Consider the following 20,199-nt stretch of genomic DNA (forward strand, 5'->3'; position numbering starts at 1 on the left):
AAGTGCAATTTGGCTTGGTGCATATTTGGACCAAATGAAACCAGATTGCTACTTGATGTTGAGCTGATGTCATTATTTCAGGTAACTTGTTACTTATTGCAACAACGTGAATGGTTCCTTGGTGTCCCAATTACATAAATCTCACCATCTTCAACTCATCTGCAGTACACACAAATGACATTGAAAAACCTAGAGTATTATGTGCTTACATTTTGTGACAACAGTTTGAGGAAGGGCCTTTTCTGTTTCAGCATGACAATGCCCCTGTGCACAAAGTAAGGTCCATAAAGAAATGGTTTGCCGAGTTTGGTGTGGAAGAACTTGACTGGCCAGTACAGAGCCCTGACTTCAACCCCATCGAACACCTTTGGGATGAATTGGAGCGGTGACTGAGAGCCAGGTCTTATCGCCCAACTTCAGTGCCCGGCCTCACTAATGCTCTTGTGGCTGAATGGAAACGAATCCCTGCATCCATGTTCCAGAATCTAGCGGAAAGCCTTCCCAGAAGAGTGGAGGCAGTTATAGCAGCAAAGGGGGGACCAACTCCACATTAATGCCCATGGTTTTGGAATGAGATGTTCAATAAGCACATATGGGAGTGATGTCCGGGTGTCCACATACTTTTGGCCATGTAGTGTACATATATTTTGTTTGGTACCAAATAATATAATTTATAATTAGTTTAACCATTTGCTCGTTCTGATTTCAGATTCCACCCATATGTGCAACAGGTGCAATGAAGTTATGATTCTGTTACATTGGACTGCAGGGTGGCTCCACAGCTATTAAATGACACGGTCTAGCTGTGAGATAATGAATGTTGATACTCTTGACATAGTTGAAACAACAAAACAATAAGTGCTTACTTGTGAATGAGTAACAAAAATATTTAGATCATTGGCGGACTCAGCTGGGTGAACAGAGGAATATTCCTGGCTGTCTTTGGACAGAGTATACGTCGGGCCGCCAGTGCTAAACTGCTCCAATTAATATGTAAACCTCTTTTCTGTAAATGGTCGAGAGTTAGGCCCAGAAATCACTCTATGAATAGTAATGAGTTTCTGCCTTGAGAATAGCCAATGACAGGAGGCTGACGTGTCCGTGCCGGCAAAAAGGAAGTAGGGGGGTGGGCTAAAGGTCAGAGCTAAAGCAAGATGGCTGCTTTCTCGGAGAGGTAAAATAAATCTTTGTGAGATTATTTTAAAAAATAAGACTCGTTCGCTCCCTCTCCAGTATATGGAATCGAAGCACAGTCTATTTCCTAGCTACAAGTCTGGACAGTTCTACATCATATATAAAATCAGAACAGGGGTGCGAACATCTTTGAATGAACTAATTAACATCAACGCTGGCTAGCGATGATGTTCGCTATCGATACCCTAAGTAACGTTGGCTAGCAGTATAACATCCGGGTGTATTAGCCAGATAGCAGGTGCTAACTGACTTAATCCTTAATTTTTGTTCATATCGAATAAGTGCTTCTCAGTAAAAAAGCAGGTTCGTCGTATTTGGGCAAACTAGTTACCATTCGTTTTCGCATTGGCTAGGTAAGAGTGTAGATGGATTGCCAACTTAATAGTGTTAACGTAACTGTTCGGTATCATTATGAGCAAATGGCAATCGTGTAGTTGTATTGTATTGTACAATTAGATCGCTAGCTTTGGAAAGCGAAGTTCTTTTCAGCTTCAAGTTCAGTAAATTAGTTAAATGACGATGCTTTATTTCTTTCATTGACGATTGTTGACTTCAAAGAACTAATAATGATTGTTGGCCCAATTTTAATAAATTGATACAAACCATAATAGTCTACATTTTTGTAATTGACTGTTATCTACAGGAAATAGCTAGTTATCTTCGAAGATAACATGCTAGTGTTTAGGTCGATCTAGTTAACAGACCCTACCATGCACAGAACACCGAGCAAGTCTGATGTGTATCATTAGCTAAAACGCGCTTCCCTAAAGACGGATTATTAATAGCTAACAAACACTGGCTAGGTAAGCTAGTTACCATGATCAAGGAGACGTTGCGCCATGTTGCGTCACTGCCGTTGTTTTCCCGAGGCTAAATAAAACTATTGAGATGTAGCTTCTGTTAGCTAGCGTTCACACGATCTCAAAGCAACAAACATCTTAAAAGACCTATGTTGTTTACATCTCATTGACCACTTAGAAACCCGGCGGGGGTCTTTTGTTGTACCCAACACTATTTTGAATAACTTGTCCGTAAATGTTAGTTTTTATGAAGCGTAGCTATTGCTTAGGATTAATCCAAAGTTTGATGTCTGAGTGAACATTAATACCCCTTCTTCCCACATGTGGCCCGTGAACCTGAACCCACATCTCCCTCCTGCCTGTGTCTTCTACATCATCAGAATGGGGCTGCTCTTTCTGGCCTGCCTTTTGTTGTGCCTCAGCGCTACCCAGGCTGTGGATCGCGGAAACTTCAAAACCTGCGATCAGAGTGCTTTCTGCAAGTAAGTACAGCACACCAAAGCCTCTTTCGCGGAATACGTTGGTTAGGACGTTCGTTTCAGCACACAGTTTGTCAAAATGCTTTGCCAAGGGTTTGTAAGTATGTGTTGTCTACGTGTGCTGCGGTTTACCGATATACAAATGATAAGTCTATTATGACTGAAGTCACATTTCGTAATTAATATGATTCTAATCACAGCATTTAACTTGAAGGCTGTATGTATGCTGCTTTGGAAATACACAGGCAGATTGTTCTCATTGGCAAAGCCAGGTCAAAAATCAGATGGAACAGTACATACAAGAATCATGAACCTGACAGAAGCATTTATTTTTGTGAATATTAGTTTACGCTTGGGTTATGGTCATTGGTGGGGATGAAAGAGCAAGCACACAAAATGCACAAGGGCACTTTTTTAAAAGCAGCTTAAGTACAGTTTATGCATAAGATTGATGAAGAGTACACCACTTGTAGCTGTGCAGCTTTGCAGTGGATCTACATGCAAAACACATACACACACGTACACACTTGGCAAAAAAAAACAGATTGTAAATGAGTGACAAACATTAAATTCATAAAATCTTTCTAATGGGTAGATTTTTCAATTTGCTTCCTTCTCCTTCAATTTGTTGGTTGCTGAATATCTTTACATCCCATAGTTATCATATTCTCCATGTTTCTATAAGGGAATTTGTACTTATAGGACCACCCCTTCCTGCTGGATGCTCTTATCAAATAGTGAGAGTGCAGACAAGCAGTTTTCTCCTCAAATTTCTGTTACCTGCTGCTGTTTCACTCTGAAGTCCTCTCCAAGGACTTTGAAGTGTTGTGCTGCAGTTTCTAGTTTTCCCCAGAGGCCCCCGATGTACCAGAATTAGCTTATGCAGTTAAGACTGGGAACAACCTGCTGATTTAAACATGCCTTCCTGTGGGTTACACTGTGGCCCTTTATGAACAACCCTACAGGTCTGCTGGCCACTGTCCAGACAATGTGGCATGTCTCTACACGGACAACAAGTGCTTATTTCTGTGCAAAAAATGTAAAAAATTGTGTGGTGGATTTGAAACTGTGTGTGTGTACAACATGTGTTTTTACAGTTTCTGATGAAGGTGTATGTTTGTATAGGCGTCAGAGGGCAATGAAGCCAGGCCAGTCAGCATACAGAGCCTTGCTGGACACTTTGGAGCTCAGTGACTCCCGCCTGACCCTGCAGCTCATCAATGACAACAACAAGGTTTGCCTGGATGCTGAAACATTCGCATTGTACTGACACCCTCAGTTCCTCTGACTGAACACTACTGAGCTCCTCATGCACTTCCTGTGCTTACCATGACCAAGCACTGCCCCACTGTTTTCTCCCTCCCTGACATGGTTCTCGTTCCATGCTGTATCCTGGTCCTCCCTTCCCCTGTGCAGGTGCGCTTGCTGCTGGAGCTGTACCGTCTCCAGGGCAACATGACGCGGGTGAAGATCAACGAGCTGAAACCCCTCAAGCCTCGCTACGAGGTGCCGGACGTTCTCATCACCGACCCCCCCACCGAGCCGTGAGTCTGCCGGGGGGTGACACGGGAGGGGCTTTGAACTCTGGCTTAGGATCGGCAGGATTGGCTGATGACTGGAGTGACACGGAGTGGTAACCAGAACCTCTCTGTCTCTCCTGCCGCCAGTCTCTCAGTGCTTTCCCAGGATGAGAACGGAGTGGTGCTCTCCCTGGGCGCGGAGACCCGCCGGCTCATCGTTAGCGCCCGCCCCTTCCGCCTGGACATCATGGAGGGCCCGCAGGTGCTGCTGTCCCTCAACTCCCGCGGCCTGCTGGCCTTTGAGCACCTCCGCCTGCGCAAGGACACGTGAGTGGTCCCCCCTCGGCCACAGCACCATAGCAACGTAACGCCACAGCACGGACAGACCCGTGGAGCGGCCCCACTGCTACTTACACAGTGAACAGTACAATACAGAACAGCGCTGTTACGGTGTAAAGCGGTGCAAGCTTGCACAGTGCTGTAATTGGACGGATTGTACTAGAACAGATACAGAACAGACCAGTGCACGTAGAAACAATGTATTTAATACATAAATAAATAAAAAAATGTGGTGTACTGTGATACATAGTGGGCAATGGTGCACATTCCCATGCAGAAGCACAACACCCAGCAGCACACACCACTGTGTTGCCTTCGCTGCATAAGTGCTCATTGCAGTGTGGTTCAAGGTCCAGAATGCATTGACACCATTCTGTATGTAGCGGTGTGCGGATTCACCACGGAGGTTTGGGCAGCTGCAGCACAGCATCATGCATTCCAGTACTTTCTGCAGCTGGGAATGGAACTAGCTTGGTCTTGGGGGTGATGAGGGGGTAGCACCGCTAATCTGTACCTGACTTCACTAGCAATTTGGCTTGTGATAAATAGGTTTAGTTGCGTTAGTGTTGTCAGTAGAAGTGTATTGACATGGCGACGGGAAGGACTGGAAGGTTTAGCTGGCTGCGCTTTCTCCTTTGGTAGGTACTGTGTTCCTTTTGGGTCATCGCTTTCATTGTAGTTCTTCCTGCCTTTCCATCGCTTCCTCCTGCTGCTGTCTGCTTTGAGCGGTGCGAGTGGGTCTGTTGTGTCAGTACTAGCAGTTGTAGGCAGTAATAGATTAGTTGCTGTAGAGAACAGTTTTAGGAGAGCCCTGCACATTCTTGCGGACTGCCAGGCTATGCATGCTGCTTGTTATCAGTTAAGACCATCCGTGTACAAAGTGTTTGACTGTTATGTCAGGACACACAACACTACTCCCCTGTGGAGCTGACAGTCCTAACCCTCACTCAGGACCTCATTGGAACTTCTAAATGCTTATGGCTTAAAGCCCTTGAGTAGTACTGCAGTTACTCACCTTCCACCCCTTATGAGTAATCAGAGCTTATTAATTGAACCTGCCGTTGATTCGTTGAATCCTTTGGCAACCAAACGTTTTAGCTCCACAGGTTCCTGCAGTGTTGGTGTTCTTTACCTACACTTCAGTACACTGCATGCTGGGTTTTGGCAGAGTGAGATGGGGCTCTCTCTGGTTGGGGTAAGCCAGTTCAGGGGGCTGTGGGTGGGCTTTGAGGACTATTCAGACCTGATTTGTAAGAGTCAGCCCTCATGTGCTGGTCTCTTCAACTGAACTGTGCTGTCGTTTCTTCCATCTCTTTTTTGGTTTTTCCTTCTCATTCATTTTTTTGTACCGTAAGGCTGCATTCATAAAGCTATTCCACAGAACAATTTTTAATAAAAATAAAATGTACCATTTATGATCCCATGAGCTCCTCCCAGTATTATTGACTTAACCGTATAAGTCATAGCAGTGTGCAGAATGGTTCACACCTGGCAGTTGCTCCTGTACTGTACTGTTCTGTTAAGTGAAGTGATTCTTTGGCGGTCAGATTGATGCTAATGCCTTGTGAATGAAGCCGAACGTCTGTGTGTCTTCCTGTTGGTCCTTCCCATTGGACCTCATGCTTAAATGAATTTAAATTGTAAGGCATGGCAAAAATGAGGCATACTGTACCAACCTGAAGCTGATCTGGAAGAAGTGATCCACGTGAAAGCCTCCTGCGTCAGACAAAATGTTCCCCTGCTGACGTTTTCCTGCTTGTAGGAAATGGCAAATATACCTTGGCTTTTGCCCTGATAGTCTGAAGCCTGGCTAAGTTTCAATACCCTTAACACTTTATTAGATTTCATCAAAATTTGTTAATGTTCTTTGCCTGAAGTGTAAAAACGTTCCCTGTGGAGCTTCCTGGAGTAGAGGTGTCAGTTTGCCATGTGCTACTGAAATATGGCCATGCCGAATCTAAATTTGCTGACAAGTAGCTGAGCATTTAAATCAAATTAATTTGGAATCTGTTGGACCGGGTAGGCCATTCTGTTTAATGTTGGAAATGGGATCCATCATTTCATTCAGTGTTTATTTGAATTCTTAAATTCAAAGCAGGGCTTAACTAAGGGTATCTTTCCTGTTCCCACTTCAGTGTACTGTTCCTCCATTTGAATGGGAATTTCTGAAACAAAAGCATAGCTCTCCGTTTTATGAAATGCATCAACTGGAAAACTCATCTTTTTTTCCCTCTTTTTTTTTGTTCGTGTGTCCTGTCTTCCCTTTTCCTCTTTCACACCTCTTCTCCCCGTCACCCTCCAGTCTCTCCGATAAGATAAGTAGCACAGTCGGTAGCATGTGGGATAAAATCAAGAACGTTTTCTCTAGGTAAACTCACTAAGCTTTATTTATTGGTTGTGTGTGTATGTGGTATGAATGGGACTAATTGTTTAATTGGCATGCTGACAGCATGGGGCTAATATAGGCTGAACTCTTGACTAATTACACTTGTGATGAAGTGGAAAGTAGTGACAATCCCCTTAGTGGGTAAGTAGTCAGTTCAGCAGCTAATTGTTTTGAAAAATAGCTTAGTATCACCACCTTATGTTCGTTTTGTTAAGCCCTGTGGTAGCGTTTCATGTTTAGAGCTTCTATTAGAGATGTTTTTCCATGTTTGACAGCCCATTGCATTGTGCATAATATGTCCTTCATAGCCATTCACATTCATATGCGGGTCATGGTCTTGCAGCCAGTCATGCTGACTTGTGATGGTCAGAATGTATGTAGCTTGTTCCAGATGATTCTAAAACCAAGATTTATGCTTATAATGGGTTCAAGCTGAGTATTTAAATGGCACACACATAAGAGGTGACTGAGCTACATGAAGTGATTTTGAGCACCCATTTTACTGGTTCCTGAGATCTTAAAGGGGTATTTCTGTTTTTGATATTTCACTTTTACTGTATGTTTTCTTGTGTTAGACCACAAACCCCCTGAATATCTGACAGAAGCCACTGTAAAGCGAGTAGGCCTTCAGAAACTTCTTTAAATGGCTAAAATGTCCATCATGCTCAAAAACCATCAGGGGCACTTGAAAAGCAAACACTAAATCTGAAATATAACCCTACCCCTTGATGACAGTAGCAGTAATTTATAAAGCTTTAGTTTCATCCGAGTTACAGGGTGGTATTGGGGTTTGTATCTCTCAGTTCTAGTGACAGGCTTTGCTCAGTGAATTCTATTAATTATGGGAAGATAAACGGGAGAGTAGTAAAGTTAGCATCCACATCTCAGAAAAATATTTCAAACGCCTACAAGCTGCATGTATTAACATGATTTCCATCACACATAATATGAATTGAAATCCGTCGTTGTCATGAAGTAGCTGCATAATATTAGCATGGTTTGGTGTCTTAGAGTTTGTGTTGAAACCTTATTCAGTGCCATAACCAGACTTTTCCAGATTCTTCTCTGTTTTTGGGAAGTAAAGAAGTTAATTTTCTACGTAGAACACTTCACTCTAGAATAATGACATTTCAGACTATTTATGGACTTGGTCTGTGTTGCATAATCCACAGCTCCTGCAAATTACACAGTGGAGCATCTATCTTTTCTTAGAAGCCTTTGAAATTGTGCCACATTCAAATTGATTGGCTTGTCAGGGCTTTGGCACAAAGTTATCTTAAGTTAACACTGGCTGTAGGTTATTGAAGTGCGCTGGTTGATTTAATGTGCAGTGGATGGATCAAAGTTTGGAATTTTTTTTATACCTCCGTTATTGAGAAACTGATAAGCATCAAAGACCAGAGGTGATACTGTCGATGGCTCCACTCGGTAACATTTAAATGTGCTGCAGTGCTCAAAACACTTCACAGTCTGGGTTGCTATGGAGACCAGTGTAGCTCAGAGTATGGTCACCCTTTTGAAGTCGTGGTGTCCTGTGTATTTCCTTTGAAACTATGATTGATGTCATAGGGCAGGACTACAATTTTGGAGTTGACAGCAGTAAATGTGGCTCTTCCCCAACCTGAGTGTATTATTAGGGGATGGTAGTTATGGTGTTTAGCAGAGTTAGTGTATCATTTCTGATTCACGTTTATACCATGTATAATAATAGAAACTTTTCGCAAATTCTTATGTTTTTCTTTTTCATTTTTTTGTTTCATAATTTGAAAATGTTTCACAGTGGCTTTTAGATATTTGATTTCTCACGAGGTTATTGTACTGTTTTTGTGATTAAAATGTGATTAAAAATGTGATTTTATTATTTATAAGAATGTGTGTGTGGGGGGGGCGGCTTAATTTAATCACGTGTCTATGTCAGTTTTGATCTGGGGCATGCTTGAATTGAGCTAAATGTTTTAGACAGATTTGTACGCTTACCTCCAAATCCACTGTGGCATAGTAATTACCCAATGATTCTCCTTGCTTGCTACTTGCTTTGGGCATTATTCATAACACTGTTGTAAGATGGGTTAGTTGCTCTGGAATACTTCCATAACTGTAAATAACTGGTTTGGATAGAATGTTTAAACTTTTTTTGGAAGATAAAATAGCCTTGAGTACTCCTTTGTTATCGCAAGTGGTAGAGAGGGTTTTCTGAGAATATGGCACCTTAGTATGGTTTCTAGTGAAAGTTTTTCAGTCGGAATAATAACATGTCTCTGTTTTGTTTTTTGTCTCTCTGTTTATATTGGTGCTTGTGTGCCTGTGTGCGTTTGCATGTGTGTACAATTGTGTGTGTATGTGTCTGCCTGTGTGTGTACGTGTGTGCACGTGTGTGCATGCATGTTTGCCTGCGTGTGTGCGTGTGTGCGTGCGTGTGTGTGTGCGCACGTGCGACGCGTGATCCAGTAACAGTCAGACAGACCCCGCGGGAGCAGAGAGGACAGAGGACTCTGACACTGCAGACCAGCATGTAGAGGAGAAGGTGTGTAGGTCTGATTTCTGTTCTGGTCTAAACTCAAGCGAGGTGCATTGATCTGTTCATTTTGTACATAGAGGGAGCAAATAAAAATATAGACCCGACTCTAGGCCCATGAATTTTTCTTCACTGAAAAAACATCAGTGTTTTTTCCTGTCATATTGAAAGGCCTCTTGACTGGGCAACATTTGTCTTCTGACTAAGAACTGAAGCATTGCTGGGAACCTTGGAAGAGTTGTAAGGCAGTTGCTACCAAAAAATCGGATAGTGATACAGAATACAGGTCCCCCCCCCCCCATTGTCTCATTCTCCTCGTTCTCCGTGCTTCCATGTCTCTTCCTGTCCATTCTTTATTTCTTCCTGTTCTCCTCCACCCTTTCCTTTTACGCCCTCTTCCCTAGGCAGCGGACGGAGAAAGCGATAAGGAAGACGAGCAGCCGGGGGAGTGGGACGAGACGTTCAAATCGCACACTGACAGTAAACCCAATGGTACAGCATGGTTTCAAGAGTTATTTTAAGTTTCTATATTGCGAGAGGTTACTGATAAATGTACTTTAGCTCTTAGATTATGAGTGATTCTCTTCGTAGCAGGTCAGATTTTTCAGTGTTGTACGTGAGTGCTCAGAGTCGAACGGTGACCCCTGCCCCTGGGTACTCTCCCCTCTGCTCTTCCCATGGCTTCTCCTCCGGTCCACAGGCCCGTCCTCCATTAGCCTGGACTTCTCCCTGCCTGGAGTGGAGCATGTATACGGCATTCCGGAACACGCTGACAACCTCAAGCTCAAAACCACGGAGTGAGTCCAGCACTGCTCGAGTAGTCACAGCCGACTAGCCTAGCCTAGCCTAGCATTCAGGCGCAAGTGGGTGTGTTGTTATTACCATAAAGCAATAGATTCAATCGATTTGTTGAAGAAAAAGATTCTAAATATAGCTGCAAGTAGAATTTTTCACAGGATAAGTGCAAGCAATGGATATAGCTTAGTTGCTGAGATTTCAGAAACCTTTTTGAAAGACTATAAGGATATCTTGTAAAGCAAATTCAGATACAGATTGCTCCCACTGCTACAGTGATGCTTATTGCTTGCCAGGTTTACATTGGCTTTAAAATGATGAGTGACAGTAAATATAATCCGCATCTCATTATGAAGAAATGTGTTTATGAATTGCTCAATATTCCCATTTAACATTGAAATGAAATATCCCCAGACGGGATTTGATCTGGCTCACAATTCAGCTGCACTGTTGAGAAAACAGAGCTGTAGCAAAGGCTCCAGACTGTTATCAGACATGCTATCATTCGGCATTGGAAAGATGTAGAGGTCCAGATTTTATGCCACCCGAGGTTATGATTCTCTCATTGATTTGATGGGAACTCTATTCAAAGTCTAAGGTGTCAACCTCTTACTGAACCATAGTAATTGTTTTAACATGACTATAAAATGGTGAATAATCACTCGGCTCATGTCACAGCATATTGCATAGTTAACAGCTGTCGTTAAAAGCAGCTGCCTTTATAGCATAATTGGATAACATTGATGAGTGTCACCCTCCTACTGAGCCATAGTAATAATTGCTCTTATCATAACTATAAAATAATAAATAATCATATGGCTCATGTCACAGCATCTCGCATATTTAACAGCTGTTGTAAAAGCAGCTGCCTTTCTAGCATATTTGAGTAGCCATAGTAAATGTTGAACTGGAGGGTGGAATTTAGTCCTCCTGTTTCCGTTTTCATAGACTTTAGCTTGAAGCAAAAGGCATATGTTTGACAAGGAATTAAATGGTAGGGAATTACTCAGTTTAACTCTCAAAGCAGAATTGAATTCAGACTCACAGTATGGTTAGCATGGGCAAGTATCACTGAGTATTGGACAAAACTGTACTGAGTGGCTGCTGTTCCTATGACAGTGGAGGAGACCCCTACAGGCTATACAACCTGGATGTGTTCCAGTACGAGCTCTACAACCCCATGGCCCTCTATGGCGCTGTTCCAGTGCTCCTGTCCCACAATGCACAGAGAACAATGGGCATCTTCTGGCTCAACGCTGCAGAAACGTGGGTGGACATCAGCTCCAACACTGCCGGGAAGGTGCGTATTGCCATTTTGGACAAGCACTCGGGAGCCAAAAAAGCCAGTTCAAAAATAATGACCGCCACTCTCTCTTCTGGTTGACTGTTAGGAAATTAATCTGGCTGCTTATGCAGTCTTTCTAGATTCATAAATTGGTGTCAACTCTCTTTTGTAGAAAATGTAAGGAAAGAAAACGGTGGTATTCTGTTTCCAGTTAATTTAAAGTTTGTTTCCTGCGGACATAGCCCTGAGTAGCTCTAAGAAGTGAAACAGGATTTCGTTGTTTATTCTGTGTGTGCTGTCCTGGAGGTGCGGTGCATCAGGTTGAACTTCCCTCTTCATAATCCCGCCTCCCTCACATTGACTCACTTTGACATGGGCAGACGGTGTTTGGGAAGATGCTGGACTACGTTCAGGGCGCCAGCGAGACACCGCAGACGGATGTCCGCTGGATCTCGGAGAGCGGCATCATCGACGTCTTCATCATGCTGGGGCCCAAGCCCACCGATGTTTTCTCCCAGTATGCATCTCTCACAGGTAACCCCCACGACTCCTCCTGTGTTTCCTGGATGACATTGACCCGCAGGTCACAAAAACGCACATAACACTGCGGACTCTGTCCCTCTTCTTCACCTTCACCTCTGGCGTTTAGGTACTCAGTCTTTCCCTCCACTGGCTGCACTGGCCTATCACCAGTGTCGCTGGAACTACAACGACCAGGACGACGTCCGTGCGGTGGACCAGGGCTTCGATGACCACGACATCCCCTATGACTTCATCTGGCTGGACATCGAGCACACTGACGGGAAGCGCTACTTCACGTGGGACCCCAACAAGTTCTCCCAGCCCCGCGACATGCTGCAGAACCTCATGGACAAGAGACGCAAGGTGAGCGCTTGAACACGCTCGGGTTTGAGTTTACGTGTATGCATGTATAATCGATGGGTGTGTTAATGGCCGTTGTTGACAAATATGAATTTAACACCCACACATAGGCATGCACAGACTCTAGTTTTATTCTAGTCTTCCACTGTAATTTTCACCTGTGCGTAGGCACCAATCTCTTACACCTTCCTTCCTTCCTTCCCTCGCTGTGCAATAGATGGTAGCCATCGTGGACCCCCACATCAAGGTCGACAGCGGCTATAAGATCCACAACGAGATTCGCTCCAAGAACTTTTACATCAAGAATAAAGATGGTGGGGACTATGAGGGTTGGTGCTGGCCAGGTAAGAGGTGCACTTCAGTCTGCCCTTAGCCCAAGCAGGGGGCCTCAATCCTACCCGGAAAGGGCCAGTGTGGGTGCAGGCTTTTGTTTCAGCCAAGCAGTTACACGCTTGAGTCTACTAATCAACCACAAGGCTTTGCTAGTAGAATCAGGTGTGTAACTGCTTGGTTGGAACTAAAGCCTGCACCCACACCAGCTCTTTATGGATAAGACTAAGGAGCCCTGCCTCAGAATTATCACGCAAATTCACTCATTGTTGGAAAATGTTTTGACGCTACATCTGCCCCCTTCCTCTGCTTCTTTCAGGAAGTGCTGGCTACCCGGACTTTACCAATCCAGAGATGCGAGCCTGGTGGGCCAGTATGTTTGCCTACGATCAGTACGAGGTGAGGAGTTCACAGTTGGTTTTAGTACCATTGTTGCCTCTCCACCTAATTATTTGATGTGTAGTATCTCTTGTTAATAGCCCTTCTCCTCCTTACTCTGATGAGTTTGTTCCTGTAATCGAAGACTCCCTGTGACTCTCTTTCTCTGCTCCTCCCTTCTTTTCTATTCCCTGCTCCCCCTCCCCTCAGGGCACGATGGAGAACCTCTACACCTGGAATGACATGAACGAGCCGTCTGTGTTCAACGGGCCGGAGGTCACCATGCATAAGGACGCCGTCCATGGAAACTGGGAGCACAGGGACGTGCACAACCTCTACGGCTTCTATGTGGTGAGAGAGGAATGGGGAGGGAGAGAGTGAAAGGGGTTGGAACGCGAGGGTGGAAAATGAAGGATTAGGAGAGGAGCACACGAGTGATAGATTGGGGGTGGGGGAAGTAACGCGGTACCAGACCTGGGTCAAATACGTGTTTGTTTTGGATTCAAATACTTTTCTATGCCTTACTGATTTTGTCTGGTGTATTGGAACCAATTAAATGCTCTCAAAACGTGCAAACCCCCGTCTTCTGGTCATATTGGCAGGCTCAATTACACCAGGCAAGATCAATAGAGCACAGAAAAGTATTTGAATCCGAAACAAATACGGATTTGACCCAGGTCTGCATGGTACTGATATGTGAGGCGACGTGACCATAGTGTGTCAGACAGGATTAACACAGTAAGTAAATGAGAGAGACGCACTAGGGAAGGTAGGAGTTTGGAGCGTGCAGCTGTAAGATGGCAGCCGGGCCACTTCTGTGTAATCGTTTCAGTCTGAGATTTGTCTCTTGTCTTCCTTCCCCCCCCCCCCCCCCAGCAAATGGCCACGGCAGACGGGCTGATCCAGCGCTCAGGGGGGGTGGAGAGGCCCTTTGTGCTCACCAGAGCCTTCTTCGCTGGATCTCAGCGCTTCGGTGAGTTGTAGCAACCTTTCTGAACTCACCCCCCCCCCCTTATCCCCATACACTGTGATTGAACTTGTTTCATAAATACATTCACAAATTACCCAGCGATAATTATTTTATTGAGGAAATCTCATTACAGATTAAACGTTTAATGATTAATCAATGACATTTTTTTAAGGTTATATGACTTTTTGTATCAATGGTGAGCAGGATTTGGAAGAATCTGTTTTGCAACGAAAAAGTTGTCTTCACACTTCGGCTGTTTGATGACGGAACATATTTTTTTTTGTGCTTATCTTTTGTTTCATTTTCATTTTCATTTCTCCTCAGTAGATCCCCACGTCTTCCTTTCTTGTATTCTGTATCAGTAGATGTGGGGCAATTTTGCTCCTTAATTAAGCAATGTTGCTCATATATATTTTTTCTGTTTGTTTGCATGCGCGTTGTTTCCTCGCGTGTCTTGTGAACACCCCCTGAATCGCCTCCTTGCCGCCGTGTCCCAGGCGCTGTGTGGACGGGGGACAACGCTGCTGAGTGGGACCACCTTAAGATCTCCATCCCAATGTGTCTGAGCCTGGGGCTGGTGGGAATCTCGCTGTGTGGAGGTAAGACCCCTTTCAGTCGGCAGGGCTGGATTTAAGATTGACCGTTGCCAAGGTGCTGTGTTACAGCTGACAATAAGTGCCAGCTATACACTATATTTTTAATTCTGGCCCTTCATAGTTTACTGATGTAGAAGAGGCACTTTTTTTTTTTTTTTAGGATAAATGCAAGTGAAGGTTCACTTTTACTTATATCAACACTGGTTCTATCACCTGTGTGCTTTTGTTCAATTGTAGTTTTTCTGTCTTTCTAGCAAATTATTGAATATATTGCGCGTTGTACCCAGTACAGATCTGCGGGGGGCTGTTTGTCATTTCTGGTAACCACGACCCTTTTTATTTCCAGCTGACGTGGGCGGCTTCTTCAAGTCCCCCAACCAGGAGCTGCTGGTGCGCTGGTACCAGACGGGGGCGTACCAGCCCTTCTTCCGGGCGCACGCCCACCTGGACACGCCCCGGCGTGAGCCCTGGCTGTTCGGCCCCGAGAACACGGCGTTGATCCGAGAGGTGGTGCGCCAACGCTACACCCTCCTGCCCTACTGGTACCAGCTGTTCTACCATGCCCACCGCACCGGGAATCCCGTCATGAGGTGGGCAGGGGACCCTGGCAGGGTGGGGGCGGGGATTTTCGTGTCATATTTGTGTCTCTGAGCATTTGTCATTGCATAGAGGTTTATAGCCTATAAGATTTTTTTGGCATTTGTGCCTCTTGTAAACTGAATGAAGACTGAATATTTCTTTCTGCATGCTGATGTGTCCTACTGCCACGCATAGTCTAGGTTGGAGGAATATTGCTGTGTGTTGCTGTGCATTTTGTCTTTCCTCATTTTTCCCTGCATTCCATTTCTTTGCGGCAGACCTCTGTGGGTGGAGTATCCTGAAGACGTTGCCACGTTTGCAATTGATGATGAGTTCCTGCTAGGTGAGTAAGACGGGAAGGTAAAGAACCACAGAAAAGCCTCGGGGGATCTGTCATTGGTTGTTAACATGCTTTACTCTGAATGGCAGGGAGGGATTTGCTCGTCCACCCTGTCACTGAAGAGGGAGCGCGAGGTGTCACAGCCTACCTGCCTGGCAGTGAGGTAAGCCCATCGAGGCGCAAGGAGCATTCATTTGTGCCTTTGCTTGTGCTCTGGTCTCATTATTGGTCTACTTGTTTGCTCAGTAGTAACGCAGGTTCTGCTATTGTTGTGCGCTCTGTTGTCGTTTTGCTTTTTATGGCTTATTGAGTCATGCTTGTATTTCTTCCTTAACATTCCTCCCCCTCTGTGGTATCTCCAGGTTTGGTATGATGTGCACACATTCCAGAAACACAACGGTGGCCAGAATCTCTACATCCCCGTCACCATGAGCTCTGTAAGAGATTTTGCCATGCTCCAGACATGCTTGTGTGTAGATGTTTAACGTACTGATCTGAGAGACCAAAACTACCTTCCTCCTTCTCTTATTTCACTGATTGGCACAGCGATTATATATTGTTGTAATTGTTGTTATGCATATGCTGTAAATAGGAACGTGGAAGTTGGAAGGTCAGACGGTTGCTGTGTACATAGTTTGGCAGGGTGAAGCACAATTTCTGCACAAGCTTAGGGTGCCAGGTGTTCCTCAGATTGAGTATGAAACCCTGAGCTTCCTCTCTTTCCAACCCCTCCCTGCCAGATCCCAGTGTTCCAGCGAGGGGGCTCCATCATCCCCAGGAAGAACCGGCCTCGAAGGTCCTCCTCCTGCATGGAATCTGATCCTTACACCTTTTATGTGGCCCTCGGCTCCCAGGTACGCACCCTAGTCCCTTAGTACACACCTTAGCTGCCAGGTACGCACCTTAGTCCCAAAGTATGCACCTTAGACCAAAAGATTTATTTTCTGCCTTTTGGAACTCTGATTAAATTTTACCTGATGAACTTTCCTGACCCACTTGAACTGAATTTACTTCCACTAGGCCAACATGTTCATTATTCATTATCCACATGCATAGACTACTGGATAATTTACTATATGCAGTTTTTTGAAGCGACACTGTATTGTCCCCCCTACTTTAGAAAACAGCAGAAGGTGAACTTTACATCGACGATGGCCACACTTTCAACTACGAGAAGCAGAGGCAGTTCATCCACAGGCGCCTGTCTTTTGCCAACAACGTCCTAGCATCCAGGTGTGTTAGCGCCCCCATCCTGTCTTCCTGTTCGGTTTCCTTTGTCTTTTTCTGTCTCAGTGTGGCATGCCATTTCAAAGCCTCCAACCTACAAACAGTTACGAGTGTTACTCCCTCCCCTATAGCAACCTGGCCCCAGATGCCCAGTTCTCTACTGCTTCCTGGATCGAGAGGATCATCTTCCTGGGGGCACACAAGCCAAGTGCCATCACCCTAAGAATGTCTGGTCAGTCATGCATGTGCAGGAATCACCCTGTTCCCTGCTTCTCTTTTCTCACTTTGAGCCTCTTTCTCACCAATTTATTCCGCTCCTTTTTTCATGGCTCAGTTTCTATCTCATTGACATTAGCTCAGGAGGTAGAGTGTGGTCGTCTGGCAATCGGAATTGGAGAGTTGCTGGTTCGTTCACCGGCCCTCTGGGCAAAAAAAAATTAAAGTGTCAAAGTGTCCTTGAGCAAGACACCTTACCCCATAATTGCTCCCAGTGAGCTGGTTGTCTTCTTGCATGGCTGCCTTTTGCCATTGGTGTGCGAGTGTATGTGAATGGGTGAATGAGATGCATTCATTGTAAATCGCATTTTTGTAGCCATAGTTGCAGGAAAAAGTGCTATATAAATGCAGTCCATTTACCAGACTCCATATTATTTTTTTAAAATCATGTTTGTCTGTTAAATCGGATTAAGAAAAAAAAAATAAACAGGGTAAAAATGATGTAATGTATACTGTAATAATTAGTTGTCTTGTGTTCCCTCTGTAGATGGTAGTGAATCCCCCGTGGAATTTGAGTTTGATGCTGCCATGTCAGTACTAACCCTTCGCAAACCAGGGATGAACGCTGGTGCCGACTGGACGGTGGTGCTGCGGTAATCCTGGAGATGTGCGGGCGAGCACAGTGCTGCCAATCAGGTGGTCTGAAGCCAAAGGGTCAACACACAGATCAACGAAGACGAGAGTGCACTCCTGTAACACACACACACACACACACACAAAGTAACTGACAGTAACAGGACAAAAGCACTTATCAGATACACACATGCAAGGCTGAAGCACTTGTCAGACATGGACACACACAAACACGCAGAACTTAGGTAATTATCAGACAGGAAAACACAGAAACTTGCATGCACACACACTGACTGACTTGAGTTTTAGGTTATAGAGCCATTGCAATCAACTCAGAGGGTGGGGTGAAAACAAATTTCGAGTGGGGGGGAGTGAAGGGAATAGGCCTGAGAGAGATGAGCAGGGAGGGATTTAATCATCGATTCTCCTTTTTAATTTAGGCAGCATTTGCTCTAGGGTTGAAGATTATGATGATGATAATTACTAATTTAGTTTGTTTTTCCCCCAAACGGTGGACTCTCAAAAGTATTTCTGGAACTTGAACACATTCGGTGTGAGAGATCCTGATTTAGACACACACACACACACATACACTTCATAATGATTAACAAAGCCCAACAGAAATATGAGATTAAAGATTCCTTTATTCATTCCCCCTTGTCTACTTGTGAGCATGAAAAGGGGGCATTATCCTGGGAATGCAAAGGAAAATCATACATATTCTCGTACCATCCTCAACAAATCCAGTTTACAAATTACTTTAGGTCTGTGACAGATTTTGTTCACATTTGGAAAAACACCCAAGTGACAGTATAGAGATGATACAGGATAGAAAGAGTATTAGAACCCAGGAAAGTAGTTGGTTTTTAAAATTGATCCAGCCTTGAATTTTGTCAATGAGTTCTTGCGCCCTGATTCCGGAGGCCTGCTGTATCAGCTTAGTTTTGTTTCATCTTAAACTATGAAGCATGTTCAACCCATTCCTCACCCTGACCTTTCAGATTATTTCATTCATAAAAAGTTGAAATTTCTAACATTGCAGGTATAGGAAAATTAAATCTCCATCACAGAAAGTAGTGCTTAGGTCTGCTGTGATAATCTATTACCTAAGTGTTGAAGTTGGAACAAAGCTCAGTTGGTGTGGTAGAAGTATCCCGGGGGCAGAACCACTGATTGGAAGGACATCAGCCATTGTGACATCTCTTCCAGTGAACAATGTTTTCTTTATTTTGCCATGTCATTTTTGTTCTTGTTTTTTTTTTTTTAATATGTACTTGATTTCCAAATGCACTTGAAGCAAACTTTCCAATGTACAGCACAGATAGAATGTCTTTTTGCGGATCAGAGTTGAAGTTTGTCCCAAGTTTATGAAAAGCTTAAGCCTAAATGCTGTGTGAATGGGACAGGGTTAAAACATTGGTTCTTACTGCTGCTCCCAAGAACTGGTGTCTTCTGGTGTTAATTGTAGTGACAGTTGTGGTAAATGTGGCCATTAGTATTTCTGCAGTGCAACAGTGTAGACATGGGACTTGGTTGAATGATTGAACATTTCTCCCAGGGCACACTGTAGTTGCTGCAACTCTTTCCAGCCATGGGAATATGAATTGAATCACCAATCATCATGACCCCCATTATGACAAAACAGATTTTTTTTTATTTTTTTTTTTAATCCAATTATTTTCAGAGGATTAAGACTTGGAAAAATTTCCACAAACTATAATGACAGAATGAAGATTGGTGGAGGTGGGAATTTGAAACCTAAAACTCGGAACCCAGAATGAAACTGGTGTGAGAGCCAATGTTACCTTTTTAGTGATATTATCTAAAACGATGTATGTTTTAGTGTCCTGACTTGGAGAAGTGAATTGACTGAAAATATTTCTCTATTGACCAAATTGTATAAAGAACATCAGGAGTGGGGTGTGAATTGATTAAATATAAATGATATGTGGAAGGTTTGACAAATAAATAACTGTACATTCCCACTTACTGTGTGGAAATTGTTTTTTTTTTTTTGTTGCACTTTTTCATTTATACTGTCTTGTATAGTACAAAATTTTGTGGAGGCTGAAAAATTAAACCCAGAACTTACCCAAGAGCGGGGGGGATTTTCATTATATTGATTCTGGTTTCTATGAAAAATAAAAAGCCTGATTAATGCAGGCAACCCTTTATCAGTGGAAGCAGGAAGAGAGTGTGAGAGAAATTTGCCACCCAGGTGTATTTCTAACTGCCACCTGCACCCTGAGAAAGGAGTAGGCTACTGCAGCTGAAGTGAATGCATTCCTCCAATGTATTCACCAGTGAGCCAAGGTCAAATATACAGTACACCCTACACTCCTGTGCAGCACTACAGGAAAGACCTGGCATTGATCTGTGGGGATGTCTTTCACTGATAACTGGTGGCCCATAGGTGGCTGGTAATGTTCAAACGGTGCCGGGTTCCCCAGCAGTGTAACCGGGGCACATTCTATGATGATCAGCCACGCATTTGATTCCTATTAAAATCCCAACCACAATACACAGACATTGGTCTAATACCTATTTAAAATACTTGAACTCCAGATGTTGGCAAAATGTCAGGATATTTTTTAAAAGTCGAAAAGATCATTTTCAATAAGACGTGTTGCTAATGAAAACACATACGCATCTAAAATAAATAGTTTATTTTAACATGAGAAATTTACTCGAGTTTCGCTGGTGTCTACGTTAAGTATTTAAATAATCATTTTTAT

At 43.9% G+C, this 20,199-nt stretch overlaps 1 protein-coding gene across 3 annotated transcripts; it reads left to right on the plus strand.

Moving 5' to 3' along the window:
- Positions 1 to 1,070: 1,070 nt before the first annotated feature.
- ganabb (glucosidase II alpha subunit b) lies at positions 1,071 to 19,449 on the plus strand. Of its 3 annotated transcripts, none has more exons than XM_064326144.1 (25): positions 1,071 to 1,174; positions 2,375 to 2,476; positions 3,599 to 3,707; positions 3,890 to 4,017; positions 4,141 to 4,320; positions 6,635 to 6,700; positions 9,167 to 9,242; positions 9,638 to 9,725; positions 9,934 to 10,030; positions 11,148 to 11,328; positions 11,694 to 11,847; positions 11,963 to 12,198; positions 12,413 to 12,539; positions 12,845 to 12,924; positions 13,114 to 13,254; positions 13,780 to 13,876; positions 14,371 to 14,472; positions 14,816 to 15,059; positions 15,327 to 15,391; positions 15,478 to 15,551; positions 15,751 to 15,825; positions 16,129 to 16,242; positions 16,509 to 16,621; positions 16,747 to 16,847; positions 17,379 to 19,449. In XM_064326144.1, exons 1-25 carry the CDS (start codon positions 1,155 to 1,157, stop codon positions 17,486 to 17,488), a joined length of 2,880 nt encoding a protein of 959 aa, XP_064182214.1. In that variant the 5' UTR covers positions 1,071 to 1,154; the 3' UTR covers positions 17,489 to 19,449. The 3 variants fall into 3 exon arrangements, with proteins under 3 accessions (XP_064182214.1, XP_064182216.1, XP_064182215.1); XM_064326145.1 differs by lacking the exon at positions 1,071 to 1,174 and adding an exon at positions 1,270 to 1,547; XM_064326146.1 differs by lacking the exon at positions 6,635 to 6,700 and having other exon boundaries at positions 1,072 to 1,174.
- The last annotated feature ends 750 nt before the right edge of the window (positions 19,450 to 20,199 follow it).

This window comes from Anguilla rostrata, chromosome 3 (genome assembly GCF_018555375.3).
Source record: "Anguilla rostrata isolate EN2019 chromosome 3, ASM1855537v3, whole genome shotgun sequence".
Classification (NCBI taxonomy): Eukaryota; Metazoa; Chordata; class Actinopteri; order Anguilliformes; family Anguillidae; genus Anguilla; species Anguilla rostrata.